The sequence below is a fragment of the Astatotilapia calliptera genome, chromosome 1 (assembly GCF_964374335.1).
Source record: "Astatotilapia calliptera chromosome 1, fAstCal68.1, whole genome shotgun sequence".
In the NCBI taxonomy this organism is placed as follows: domain Eukaryota; kingdom Metazoa; phylum Chordata; class Actinopteri; order Cichliformes; family Cichlidae; genus Astatotilapia; species Astatotilapia calliptera.
Genome location: NC_137422.1, coordinates 5,195,760 through 5,209,392, shown reverse-complemented (window position 1 = coordinate 5,209,392; position 13,633 = coordinate 5,195,760). Strand labels below are relative to the sequence as shown.

Below are 13,633 nucleotides of genomic sequence, written 5' to 3'. Positions count from 1 at the left end.
AGAAGGATGCTAATTTTTATCTGTTGTTCCTGTCACACTCATTGCTCAATATATAAATATCATTACTACTGATACTACCAATTTCTATAGTTTTAAATAGTCTATTTCCTCCTTGCTGTTCACATGCATCACAAATGATTAAAGTTTTATTTGAATCCAAGTATATCGACGCTGAAAAACCCACATGGGTGGGTCACTGGTCGGTTCACTGGGTTCTGCAGTCTTTATTTATCACAAAAATAGATAAATACAAAGACAGACATAAACTGTGAGCTTAGTTTAAAACAGGCTGTAAGGGACAACTTGGCTTCCATAAATAATCCCCAAACGTCTGGAAGTGACACAGCAGAGAAACCTAGAAATGTCAGATCCTGAGAGATGGAGGATGTGCTGCGATACTCACACCAAGGAGGCCTGTCAGAACGAGATCTGAGCGAGATGGAGGAAGAGAGGACCCTTTGAGGGATGTACGAGTCTACTGACGGCTGGCTGTGTGCACCAAACATGGCTGACAAAGCTACAAAGAGACGGAGGGATCGCAGGTCAGGCTGAGCGTAGTCAGGTGTGGCTACGATGTCTATAAATACAAACAGGAGTGTGTCGGTTTGTGTGTCTTACCTCTGGTGGTCCTAGTGTGTGGATCCCCCGCGTTCTGGCACACGCTGGTGAGGAACTCGCTAACCTGTTTCAGAGACAGTGAGTTGTGCAGCGTCTCCAGAGGATAGATGGAGGGCACCATGGAGCATCCTTCAAAGCCTGCGGCAGAAGAGAGATAGGAAGCCAGCAGGCCCATCAGCCCTGAGTCTGCCCAGGGAGTCAGAAGAAGAGCAGGCAGAACCACTTCAGCTGACACCCAACACCACTGCCCCCAACGCCACCCATCACTACACCTAAAAAAAAAAGTGCTCTGAAATCCTGCTCCTGCTTCAGTACAGGCTCTAACCCCGTGTGGACTCCCGCCAGCCTCCGTGGTATTTCGACCCAGGCAAGTTGCAAAAAACCATGCTGGACGCCAAGACAACATGACACCATATCAAAAACAGAAAGAGTCTACGTATCTCAGACGTCTCGCGGGATTTGCAAAAGCAAGCAGGTCGCAAAAAATACAGAACGTCAGCCCTTCTGCTCAGTCCTGTTACACAGCTGCGACAGCAGCACGTTAGCAGTCAAAGCCGTCCAGACCGCAGCTCAGCCCCGACTCGTCATCCAAGGCGCTTCATCCGCTGTTAGTTCACAACCAAGCCGCAATTCACCAGAGCCGTTCACAATCACAAAGCATCAAACTGCAGCCTGCCTCGGCCTTCCACAACCTCCACAGAGGGTGTTCGTACTGCGCTCAGCTGCACGGGCTGGGGGGAGGGGGTGGTGAGTGTACGCCACATGTACAGCAAACAAGCAGGAATCACATGCTGGTTAAGGTCAGGTGGAAGGGCGTCTGGCATTCCCACGAACCCGAACAGCTGACCCCAAACGCACACGTGTGGCGGTGGTCGTGTGTTGTGATGGCACATGGAAACCTGAACAGACAGTGCAGTACAAAGAGGGTGCTGCACAGGCCTGCGCCGTCAACTCACCTGTGGGAAAGTCTAACAGTGTTGCTGCTTATTGGAGTAAATCTGGTGACTGACCAATGAGAGGACAGTGACCAGAGGCCCACGAGCTGACACTGAGACTACACAACTTACTGAGAGGAGGGCAGGCTGGCATATGGCAATCGCAGTGCTAACTGTTATTAACATACACGAGAGATTATTTAGGGCTGTTAGGTGAAACCTTACTTTTAACTTGTAGTTTCAGCTAAATTGGAAAAAATGTGATATTATTCTAAAGAAAAAGGCAATCAAAACCTGAGAGGCAGCAACCACCTCAGAGAGGAAGGACAGTAGCTGCAAAACAATGATGCCCCCCACAAAACCCCCGACAGCTCACACGACTCCAGCTTGCAATCTGCATAACCACAGAAACAGGCAAGCATGCAGAAACATCAAGAGGCAAAGCATGAGAGTCAACCACAGAACAAGCACAGTCCCAACTAAACCGCGAGCTGTGGCTGTAACAGAGCATGAGGCTGGGGTATGGAGGGCGGGGCCAGGGGCTGACCGTGGAGGTACTCTAGGGGATCGTGGCCGGAGATGAGCCAGTTTCGGAAGAGGCGGAGGTGGTAGGAGCACTGGTGGAGGTGGTGGGCCAGTGCCTGGTCCAGAGAGAGGTGGCGGCCCAGGCTGAGGTCGGTGGAGAAACGCCTCAACAACTGGGCCACGTGGTGCTCCTCCAGGGGCTCTAAAGAAGAAGAGGGAGAGCGAGAAAGGACAGAGCAGTGGTCGGAGAGGGGAGGGGGGTGGGAGCAGTACAAAAGACATGAAACGAGAGGTTTTAAGCAAGGAAGGGGGGAGAGAGAAGCACTGAAGTACGACACAGATGAGAGGAGAAATAAGAGCTCGGCGGGAGGCGGGTGGAACAGAGGAAAGATGTGTGCATGAGGGGAAACTCTAAAATGACAAGCAGCAGCCAGCAGCGTCTCCTGGCTGCCACACAGCCAAAGGTCGGGAAAAAGAAAAAGCGGCAGATCGTCAAGCGTTTTAGTAAAGCTTAAAGCAAGAGAAAAAAGGAAAAAAAGGAAAAACAAAGCAATAACACACAAACACACATGTTGCTCCTTTGCGGCGTCTCAACATTAAAACAGCTGTGGTAACAGGAACCATGAGAACCCGCGAAGGAGCAAGAGTGACGCAGGACGTTAACAGGAAGCGCAGAGCCCAAATCTGACACCACCTCTCCAAAGAAAGACGCCAGGAGCTGTTAAATGCTACGTCTACTGTCTGCAGCAGGGCCACCCGGCCACGCCGCTCGGTTACTCTGCAACACAAAAACGCCAACGCGGGGCGGGGGGAGTGCGGGGTGCTCGTACCTGCCGCAGTGCACCAGCGTGATGGGGCCACTGCAACGGTGGAGGTGTCATCTTGTGTTCCTGTGGTGAATGACATACTGTATGTGAACAACACCAGGAGAAACTCATTCAGGGTTTGTCAGTGTCTGCAAGAAAGTGGGCGATTTTAAACGTTTAAATAGAGTCTTCGTGTGTGATGTTCACAGAAACCTGCCACCAAAGCAACAACTCCTTCAGCCATCGCACTAGTTACACAAGCAAGACGAAAGAAACCGCTCAACCCAGATGAGAAATCCATATAAATCCCAACTACAGGTCTATTAAACCCATTTAAACCAGTTCCTTGGAGGACAGAAAAGCCAGCCGAGCACACCAGCATGTGGCCCAGAGCATGAGGTGCTAGGGTGACTACAGCTCCCCTGACTCAACACCCGTCACAAAGCAGTGGAAAAGAAAGTTTCAGGTTTTGTGAGCAATGGTATCATCTGTGTGCTAATGAATTTAAAAGGGAAAACCCAACAGACAAAGGAGATGGGATGAGCCAAGCCTTAAGCCTTTCCCAGTTTGCCAGTAGGAGCTTATCCTGGTTTGATCGGCTGTGACTGGACGAGCAAACCAGGAGGAAAAGTCGCAGGTTTAAAATCACCGAGGCAGAGCTCAGAGGAAAGAAGGGACGGGTTAAACACTGATTATTGTTTGAACAATGAGCTCAGCTGACAACCTCTATGATAAGGACCACAGGTGTATATGTTACGTGTACGCATGCACACACACACACACACACACACGCACGCACACACACACCTATTGACTGGGGGGGGGGGGGGGGGGATTTAAAAAAAAAGGCAATAACTGAATTATTGGGGTAATGGTGATCAATCTGCAGACTGTATGTGGGATGTTAAACAGGGTTCCCACCCTGAGCTCTTTACAATCTTCTGCTGCTTTCTAACTGAGGAAACTGAGAAGGTGGGAAGATCATTTAGTGAACTGCAGCTTTTTCTTTTTAACAGCTGATTAATGCTAGAGAATGTAATGTACCTCAGCACCATGTTACAGTGTTAACACAGATTTGACAGATGTTTACCAGTCAGAAGTTGCTTTCATGTTCTCTTTAGGAATGATCCTATAGAGGCGCTGAACTTTAACCAAAAGCTCCCTCTAATAATGCCTTCTTGATGTCTGATTGCACTGATGCTAGATTATAGAGTCTGGTGTATTCACAGCTAGCAAGTGCTCTTCATTATGCAGATACATTGGCTAGATGTCAGCAGACTGCAGTCAACTGAATTGTGTCTTCTTGGCCCCTTTAATTCAAGCTGAGCGTCTGTTTACTCTGAGACATGGAGTCCAAAATGAGAAGACGAGTCAGCAAAGCTCATTTCTGTCCAATGACAGCGACGCTGAGGCGTTTTGTTGAGAACATCCTGAGCTTGTCGCTGAGTAAGCGGTAAGGCTTTTTGCCAGTGTGTGAGTCTGTTAGCCTCTGTTAGCTGCTGTTAGCTGTTATTACAGGCATTAGATCCTTTTCAAAGACAGTTTCACTAACATTGTTGGACTTTTACACTTAGTAAATAAACTCTGTATATCAAAGTGTGATGTTTAGGACACTCTAGCCCAACGTTAGCTGGCACCATGTTAGCTTACTACCAGCTTTTGCAGCTTTCTCCCTCCCACATGTCCAATTTGCTGACTTTAAGTAGCAATATTGGCAATAACTAAGCTGGCATACTACGTATGTGGACTTGTCCATATCTGCTACTGTGTTCAAGATGGCGAGGAAATGTGACGGCTTTGGCAAACTGGTGCCCACTCCTAAGTGTTTTGGATGAATGGATAAATTCCAAGTTAACGAGAATGCATTCATTTGTTGGAAGATGTATTCATAATATACAAACACATTTCCATTCAATAACCTTAAAACATAAATAAAAGACTATATGGTGTATTCCTCACTGTGAGGACGAGACTGGGAACTGTTCTTTTCTGTGTAAAGGCCATGAAACACCAAGCGTGCTGCAAATAAGCAACAGGAAATTCTCTAAATATGCACAATTCTGGGTTCATCCAGTTCTCAAGAGAAAGCAGCAGCAAGGAGAATTTAATGGTTTGATCCAGGAGTTGAAACTGCCTTCATGCATATTTCCTGATGTCAGTGGGGCAGTTTATTTGGGACCAAATCTGAGGAGGCAGAGAGATTGTTTCAGAGAGTCAATGAAGCCGGAGCAGCCTCTCATGGAAAATGGTATTATTTTACTATTCAGGTAAATTCAATGTTTTGAGCCACGCAACCAAAATGAAGAAGAAGAAGAAGGTGGTGCACAACGATGTTGGAGGACTGAACAGCAGCATGTTTGCTTAAGTTGAAAATCGTAGGCTCTGCATGAGCAAATAAACGGTGGAACGCACGCCGACTTCAGCTCGACTTCTACATCGTTCTTCCAACTTTGTAAAAAAATAAGATGAAACATGAAAAATGAATAAATCCAAGAACTTAAACACGGAACTGGGTTAATTTAGTAAGATATTAAATGACAACAGGCCCAAAATAAAAGACGTGAGAAGTTTAAAACATGATTTGTGTTCTTACTGTTTTAACAGTATCACTGCTACACGCTGTCTTCTAATTTAACAAACCTGTTCCACGTGAAGTTGAGCTGACAGACGGATGAAATGACATAATCCAGAGTTGGCAACATGTGTGACCAATCAAAATCTTCCTAACGAGTGCTACACTGAACATGACGACAGAGAGAAAGAGCATGCGATCGAGATGAGGAATGAGGAAAAGAATCTTGGAGCTTTGTCAGATGGATCCTATTTCCTGACTCCCGCAGCTCCGGCACCTGAAGGTGACGCGGATCTATCTTCTGTCGTCTGCTACAGACAGACCCTCACAGGGAGTCGTGAGACTTTGGCTGGTAAACATCTGACTGGTTCTTAATTAGCTGAACAGAAATTGCAATTGTGGCTTTTTGACCTACAGTAAAAGATTCTGCTTCATTTCTGAGCCTTCTTTGTCTGTTGCAAGTCCTCAAAACTTTTTGTAATCCAACAATAAATAAAACAGCCCTCTGATAAGGCAGGGTTGATGAAAAAATTAAAAAAAATTATTTGTGACTGTTGTCATTCAGACGTTTTTGTTTGACCTGGCCCAGCGATCTCAAACCTGTGAGTCTCCTGGTCAGGACCAAACTACATCAGCACTGCTGGGGACCTATATAAACTGATATGTGCTGTTCAAACAGAAGGCAAACTGTGCTGCACAGTCTACTCCCCTTCTCCTGGACATCCCTCCTCTACTTGGTAGTTTGAAAAGCAGACCAGCAGCAATAACAAGATGTTTTATTTTTCAGTCCCTATTTGGTTTTTCCCACATGTGTGTGAGGTCTTTGTATGATTCTCTGACATTCCCTGTCTCTGGATTTACTTTACTATATTTTACAAACTAGTGGGAACCCTGGTTAGAGAGAGAATGTCAGGTAGTGTTAGAAAAGTCCAAAGTGTATGGGTAAACAAAAATAGAATTAAAATAATTAGAAATAAAAAGATAATGGAAACCTGGAATGTTGGAGGGCCATGTGGAAAAAACAAAATAAATTTAAAAAAATCCAAGGTAAAAAAAAAAAAATTATAAAAGTTTGAAGACATGCAAGACAAAGGTAGGTGAAGTGGAAAAATACTTGAAAGAAGCAGACGTACCATTAGTCGGATGCTTTGCAAACGACACAGAAAATCGTTTTACTGCCGGCATAGACAACAACTCTGAGGAAATAAAAAAAAAAAAAAATCACTAGTGTTACTATGAGCCACAGTAAAGTGTAGATTAGGTTTGATCATTTCTTGTTCTTGTCTAAGGCGGACGCAGTGCAGAAGAAGAGTCATCAACTACAAATGTGTGGTTTAGGAATCAGTCTGTGAAGCGGCCCTGACTGAAGGTGCTGTTCAAACAGGATGGTTAAAGATGGCTGAAGATGGCTGTGGGTCGAAACACTGGCACAGCATCTTCTAATAAAGTGAAATGACATGAATTTAACTTAAAAACATGAGGATTCACGAGCCCGATACTCACGACTAAATGCTGCTTTCATTGCCTCCAAGTTTAACTGTGACAGGTGCAGTCTGACTGGGTTGTGTGCAACAATTTAAAAATGACCCGCATTACGATGCTTCAGCATAGAAAATAAATATAAATATGACCCCGACTACTCTGACACGCGAGCGTCCACTGGCTGAAAACAGAAGGGAACCTGCAGTCTTGAATATGAGGTGGAACAAGATGGATGACAAAAGAGCAAACTGTGAGACAGCCAGGAGGGTGGATGCTTTATGATACCGCACTGCCACCTGGTGGACAACATGACAACCCTTGACATACAGCACTGAGATTCTTACTTTGGAAGAGGGGCAGTTAGCTGCTCGGTGATGATGTTTCTGTTGCTTCAGCAGCTAAACAGAAACATAATGATAGACTAGGAAACTAAAAAACACGTTGGGATGTAAAAACGTGAAACAGGTCGTCTGCCATGACCAGTCAGGCACTGGGAGAGTGATGGGGACGCGTATTACTTTATTCCATTTATATCGTGCTAAGGCGCTATATAAGTGCTACCTTACAGAACAAAGGACCAAGGTGCTTTATATTGCAAGGTAGAGAGCCAAAATAAAAAGGGTCCTGCAGGTTGGTCAGTACTGCTACCTGGTGGCTGGATGAAATCCTGGTACCAAACCTGGCTTCGGACCTTAGGCACTGTCCTGTGTCCCTACTGGTGCAGGACAAAGCCCTGCCACACGTGACCAGAGTGGGCAGGCAGCTCTTAGCTGAAGGCATCGATGCCACTGACTGGGATCTTATGCATCGGTGCATCCAAATCCACCAAAGACTGTCCAGGAGCTCACTGACGCCCTGATCCAGGTAATATGAACATCTGTCAGCTCATTGGGAGCTGCCCAGATGTCAGTGGGAGTGTATACAGGGACACGAGGACAATACACACCATTTAACCACATTATGACACAATTTGGATTGTGATTTCAAAGTTTAACTCAGATTTTTGGCGAGATTTTGAATCGATCGTCCACTAAAAGCTGAATTCCACAATGTAAAGAAGTTTTTTGAGCAGTGTAAATGGTTATCTACCTACTAATTAACTAAATTAGCTCTCATGTTGCAGTGATATTGGTTTTAACTGACATTCTACAAAGACGTGTGAGACTCCACAAACTCAGAGTACATCTACTGCCACGCTTCTCTCAAGTGTATCCTGAAAAACTCATTTCAAAGCAGCCGTGCTATTCTGGCTAAACCTTTCTGCATTTCCTGTTTGGCAAATATTAAATAGTTTTGGTTTGGCCTGAGGCAGGAATCCTAAAAAGGAGCACATCAAGTTTACTCAAAGCAGTAAAGGAGGAAACAAAAGAGTCAGTGGATATGGTGACTAGAATGAATATGGAGTTAACAGAAATATGACTAAAATGTAAAAAAAATATTCTATACATGTATGGGCATGTGTCCCAGTCCACTGATTATCTAACTACTGTAATGACTCCAGCTTAAACATGTTTCATGTTCACGTGTGCAGCTTTCAGGCGTCATCGCAGGTCAGACAGATATAATTTACACATTACGACACAGAGGAGGTGTGTGCTGATTTGCTGTTGTCCTGTGCAGGTTTGTGAAGGCGCGCAGTCTCAAACACGTACCGTCTTTGTAGGACAGACTGCTGGTGGAGAATTTTTTGCGGTGCGCGCGTGCGTAGTCCTGCAGGTTGGGGGCGCTAGAGGACCCACCCAGGACAGTGGTGCTGAAGAGCCCAGCGCACTGAGAGCCTGTGAGGGGGGCGGGCCGGGTTAGTCACTACTACATCACATGCTGTTACTCAAACAACTGACCAGAAAGAGACAGATTCAGAGACACAAAGAGGAAAAAGAAAGAGACAAGCAGAAAGAAGGACTCGTGGGAGACCGTGCACTCACGAGGGGTCGCAGAACTAAGCCACATTAAAGGTCCCATTTAATATATTAAGTGCAACTTTGTAGCTAAGGCTAGAATTCTTCGTCCCCTTCACATGTTTAATTCATACAGAAAGCTTTAAACATCAATAAGAACATCAAAGAGTACAGAAAGAGGAGAGGCGTTTAAGCTGCGTCCACACTGGAAACAATTCGCTTTGAAGCTGACGCTTGGCTGGCTGCAGACACTAAGCCCCAATTGCCTAGGTAACCCTCTAATGCATGGGGTGTCAAACACAAGGCCCGGGGGCCAGAACTGGCTTGCGAAAGACTCCAATGTGGGCAATGTAAAGGAGGACAGAATGCTTAAACTTTTACCTGTATTTTCATGCGTTTACAGCTTGTCCTAATGATAAGCACCTCCCCCATGGCCATTCACACATTAAAATAACCGTCTAAGAAATATATGATTTTCACAGGAAAAAACCCCAAAATGTCCATTTTATAGCTTGAGGACAGGCTGCACAACGAGCTAACAGAACGTTTCTGTAAGTTTACACATTTATTTCTTATAATTTAAGCATGAAGCAGCATGTCTTTATCATGTAGAAAAACTGTGCTGATGAAACTGCACTTGTTTTTCTTACATTAAAATAACTCGGGGAATAAATGTTTAGTTTAAATGTAGTCAAGTTCTATACGAAATGACAGAAATGTAGGAGGAGTCTGAAATCCCCGCTCGAATGTATTTACTACCAGATCTGTCAGTTGACAGTATCCTCACGCTAGCGGCCACTTCAATCGCTCTGCTGGAAGAGAGAAAATGTTCTGCGGTCCTGCTCGATTCATGTTGCCAGCAGTTATTCTGTTGAAGTCACTGAGTGTCTTTCACCTTCGGTGGCCTCTGGTCACCACAATGCTCCAAACTGCTTCCAGTGCAGACGCAGCGTAGAAGTTAACTGAGAAGGATTAACAGCATCATCCATGATGTTTTAGACTTTAGCTCAGACTGTGCCTGATGTCATTCACACATCATTGAAAGACAGAGTGACAGAGAGGAAACATTTCAGGTGGATTTTACAACAGCTCAATCACAGTCAACCCCTGGAGTTGCTCAGAGGCAGAGAAAGCCCCGGAGGCTTCATGGGCCTGCATAAAGGTTCACTCTTTAACTCGGAATACAAGATTCACACAGACACTGGTGACCAATCATTTTCATCATGTTTAGTTTGCATGAATGGAGCAGAAACAACCTCAAAATGACTTCCTTTCTGATTTCTTGAAATCATGTCAGCAGCAATTAGCAACAGTGTCAGACACGTTTATCTGTGCAGAATTGATTTTATGTCAGGAAACTAGGCTGCCCTGCTACAGAGGGATGTTTTACCTCTGAATGCTGACGAAGTCACAAACCTGCAAAATGCTCAGCTCGAAAAAAGCTTGTGTGCATGTCTCAGAGCAATGAGCACCGCCCTCATTCTGTGTCATTTCCATTAATAAAAATGTCTTCCCGAGATAAAAACTCTCGTAGCTGCACCCGAGCCTCCCACTCAGTCGTGTCATACGGTTGCCGCAGCAACAGAGCATTACAATACCTACCTAATCCACTTTGTTTCATCTCCGGGGACTGACGAGAGCAGAACGAGAAAAGGCGGTAACTGCCGACTTTGGAGGACGATGTTTCTGACAGGACCTGGTGGAAAGAACACGCCACACATACCACAAGCATGTTTTACATCATGTATCAGCCACCACTACTTTATTTAGTGAAATACAGCCGTAGATAAGACCAGAGGCTAAAACCACAGGAACCAAGTCTTCTGTGGATAAAACACAGGAAAACGTGAACGATTCTTCTCTGCAGAAGCTAACAGACAGAGTTCAGTTACACTGTTTATAGTGTCTACAGTGAAGAGCTGTTGAAACAATTTTAAAACTCCTATTCTGGGTCTGCTTCTTTCTGCATTCAGTGCCAGTCTCACCTCCATGGATCCGGTCTTATGGTTGCGAATAAGTGGGGACTTCCTCTGAATGGTGATTGGCTCAGACAGCGGCACAGCACGGTCGGTTTCATCCCGTGACAGGTCCTCCAGGCTGCTGGGGTCGGGTTGTTTTTGCCCGTTCTGGATTGAGCAGACATACGGTATAAACCTGACGGCAAACACTGCCACCTGCAGAAGAGCAACGAGGAAGACTCTTTGCAATCCCACCTGCCGTGCTACCTCTGCAGAGGCGGGCCTGAAGCCAAAGCCGGTGGGAGCGTTCTCCTCCTCTTCAACACCTTTCACCCCGGGGCTGAAGTGAAGCTCCACATGGAAGCGCTCCTCAGAGGAGATGTCCTGTAGCAAGATAAAATCGGTTATTAGAAATTTCTAATTGGTGAGCCTTTAATATAAAAAATTATCGATTTTTGGGGGGTGTTATGACTTTGGCTTACAATTGAAACCTGGGATCTCAAATTCAGTATAAACTGTATAAATACCATGGATCTCTATGTAGGTCAGTACACAGAGATCCATGGTATGTTTAACCACATTTATGGCAAAGGCTGCTGACCTGACGGTTTTACAGATGATCATCATCATGAAACACCCAAACCACAAACAGGTCGCTGTCAAAGCAGCCTGAGCTTCACCTCAAGCCGACTGCAGGGACACACCTTCAGCTGCTTGTTGTTTTTAGACCGATCATAAAAATATTCTAACATTTTGAGGTTTCTGATTTGCCCTGCACACCGCTCTGCTAGCTACCAGGTATCAGCTGAAGCATGGCTGGGGGGGTCTGACTAATCGCTGGTGTTCAATTAGGAGAAGATAAAGATGGTTGCACTCCTGAAACAGCTGTGTATCGAATTTATTCAAATAAAAAGAAGAAACGCTATAAAGCTAGCATGTCACAAATGGAACCATGTGACTGCACGTCTACCACAAACAGAACATCAGAAGGAAAGAAAAACACCTTATTGTTGTCCTCGTACAGCATGATGACAATCTGAGTCATGTAGTTGAGCTCGGAGACAGCACTGAGGTAATCCATGGCACGCTTCCACTGCTGGTCCTTCTCCTCCTGTTGCACACACACACACAAACGTATACAGACTTTGTGCCTCCTCTGAAAACATTCAAAGCTCAGCCAGATCGACATTTGCTTACATCAAGCAAGCCCCCGTAGCGGAAAATGCTGAGCAGGGAGTGGACGTGACTCTCACTGGTGAAATACAGACGGGTCCTGACGTGGCGTCCAGGAGACATCACTCCTCGAGAGTACCTGCAAACGTACAACCGAGGTCAAGTTCAAAATATTCTCCGGTCGGTCGGAACGCTATTTAAGTCACGCAACTCCTAATCTTAGACCCACAGAGGGTGCAGCTTGTTGACAGACTCGTCCTCGTGAGTCCTCTGCAGGTCCAGCTGGATCTTTCTGACCAGTGGGAGGCAGTAGGCGTATGCTATGTCCAGTTTCTCCACTCTGTTTATGCCATATTCCTGCAAAAAAACAACAGACAAATGAGCTTAAAATACTACACGACTTTAATATATACTCAGAGTATATCAGAGTAATTAAACTGTGTGATTTTCAGGTGCCTAAGAAAGTTTTACACTTTGTTACAGTGAAAATATCAGCTGTGCACAGACAAAACTTTCCTTTAGCTTCACTGGTTTTAGCAGCTATACAGCACATCACAGCACTACCATCATCAATCATATTTGACATATGTGGGCCTGTATATAGGTGTACAATAGCACTCAATATACACTGAGTGTTTTTAAATAAAGTCAACATCCGGTGTGGAGTCCACAGCTGTAAAGTGCAGCACAAAGGATTCTGCTGTCACATAAAACCTTTAGCCTCAGCAGCATGTCATCTTTTCCTTGCACCTGGAGGAGCTGCTTGTTTCATGTGTTTATTGGCACATCAGTCATATAAAGACTCATGCATGGATCTGTCACTCTGAACCATCCTTATTGTACCCCCCCGCCCCCTCACCTGTGGGATGACGATGTCAGCCAGAGCTCGAGACAGTCTGAACAGTTCCAGGGTGTCCTCGAGGCCGAGGGTAGCGTTGTGGATGACGTCGTACTTGACGCAGTCGTAAATGTCGGGGATTTTACTGATGTCGTAGCGGCCGTTCTTCATGCGGAAGTCTCTCTCTAGCTTGGACCAGCGCTGCAACATCAGCTCCAGCGTCTCGCTGTGGTACAGCTGCAGGTCTGGTGAGCAACAGATGTTTTCAGCTTTTCGCTGCACCTTTCAGGGACTGAGCTCCAAAAGCAAAATGTTGGGTTTTTATTTGAGCTTCAGAAAACGCGCTGAGGCCTGAGCTCACCTGCAGACTTGGGGTCTTCCATCCTTTTGCGTATCTGGGAGGTGAGGCTCTGAATGAGGGCGTAAACCTGGTCACATGTGGCCACTGGGTTCTTAACAATCTTCATTGAATTCACCAAAGAGGCGCTACAGGTTGGTGCTAGCTGTAAGAGCCACATGGAGAAAAGCAAAAGCTTTTACTAAAAAGATGCTCACTCAACCGAACGACTACTTTCACTTTACAAAAGGCTTAAAAGAGCCAAACTTCCAACCACACAAAAAGAAGTGACATGAAAAATGAACGATTAATACTGAAATATTTAGTTCAAGGAACACGATGCATGTGGTGACACACAGGGAGGTACACCCTGTGTCACTGCCACAAACACTGAGGAAACATGTCAGAAATGTTGTTTACCCAGTAAAAATATGTTGTATTGACTGATTATCACTGTTAGTTTGATCAATACTGAGATCGTACGAATTCAT

At 45.4% G+C, this 13,633-nt stretch overlaps 1 protein-coding gene across 8 annotated transcripts in view; it reads right to left on the bottom strand.

Moving 5' to 3' along the window:
* The window catches only part of ppip5k1a (diphosphoinositol pentakisphosphate kinase 1a), a 30,120-nt gene that overhangs the window by 2,480 nt on the left and 14,007 nt on the right, over positions 1 to 13,633 (bottom strand). The window contains exons 18-31 of one of the 8 annotated variants that reach the window (XM_026148003.2): positions 13,167 to 13,308; positions 12,827 to 13,050; positions 12,197 to 12,324; positions 11,992 to 12,106; positions 11,798 to 11,905; positions 11,050 to 11,178; positions 10,822 to 10,962; positions 10,439 to 10,532; positions 8,591 to 8,716; positions 6,590 to 6,652; positions 2,909 to 2,968; positions 2,101 to 2,280; positions 619 to 756; positions 404 to 517 (exon numbers count right to left, since the gene is read on the bottom strand). In XM_026148003.2, coding sequence (XP_026003788.2) covers positions 404 to 517; positions 619 to 756; positions 2,101 to 2,280; positions 2,909 to 2,968; positions 6,590 to 6,652; positions 8,591 to 8,716; positions 10,439 to 10,532; positions 10,822 to 10,962; positions 11,050 to 11,178; positions 11,798 to 11,905; positions 11,992 to 12,106; positions 12,197 to 12,324; positions 12,827 to 13,050; positions 13,167 to 13,308 — 1,762 coding nt within the window. The remainder of the gene's footprint in view (positions 1 to 403; positions 518 to 618; positions 757 to 2,100; positions 2,281 to 2,908; positions 2,969 to 6,589; positions 6,653 to 8,590; positions 8,717 to 10,438; positions 10,533 to 10,821; positions 10,963 to 11,049; positions 11,179 to 11,797; positions 11,906 to 11,991; positions 12,107 to 12,196; positions 12,325 to 12,826; positions 13,051 to 13,166; positions 13,309 to 13,633) is intronic. The other 7 variants (XM_080301816.1, XM_080301760.1, XM_080301784.1 and 4 more) reach the window with 7 other exon arrangements.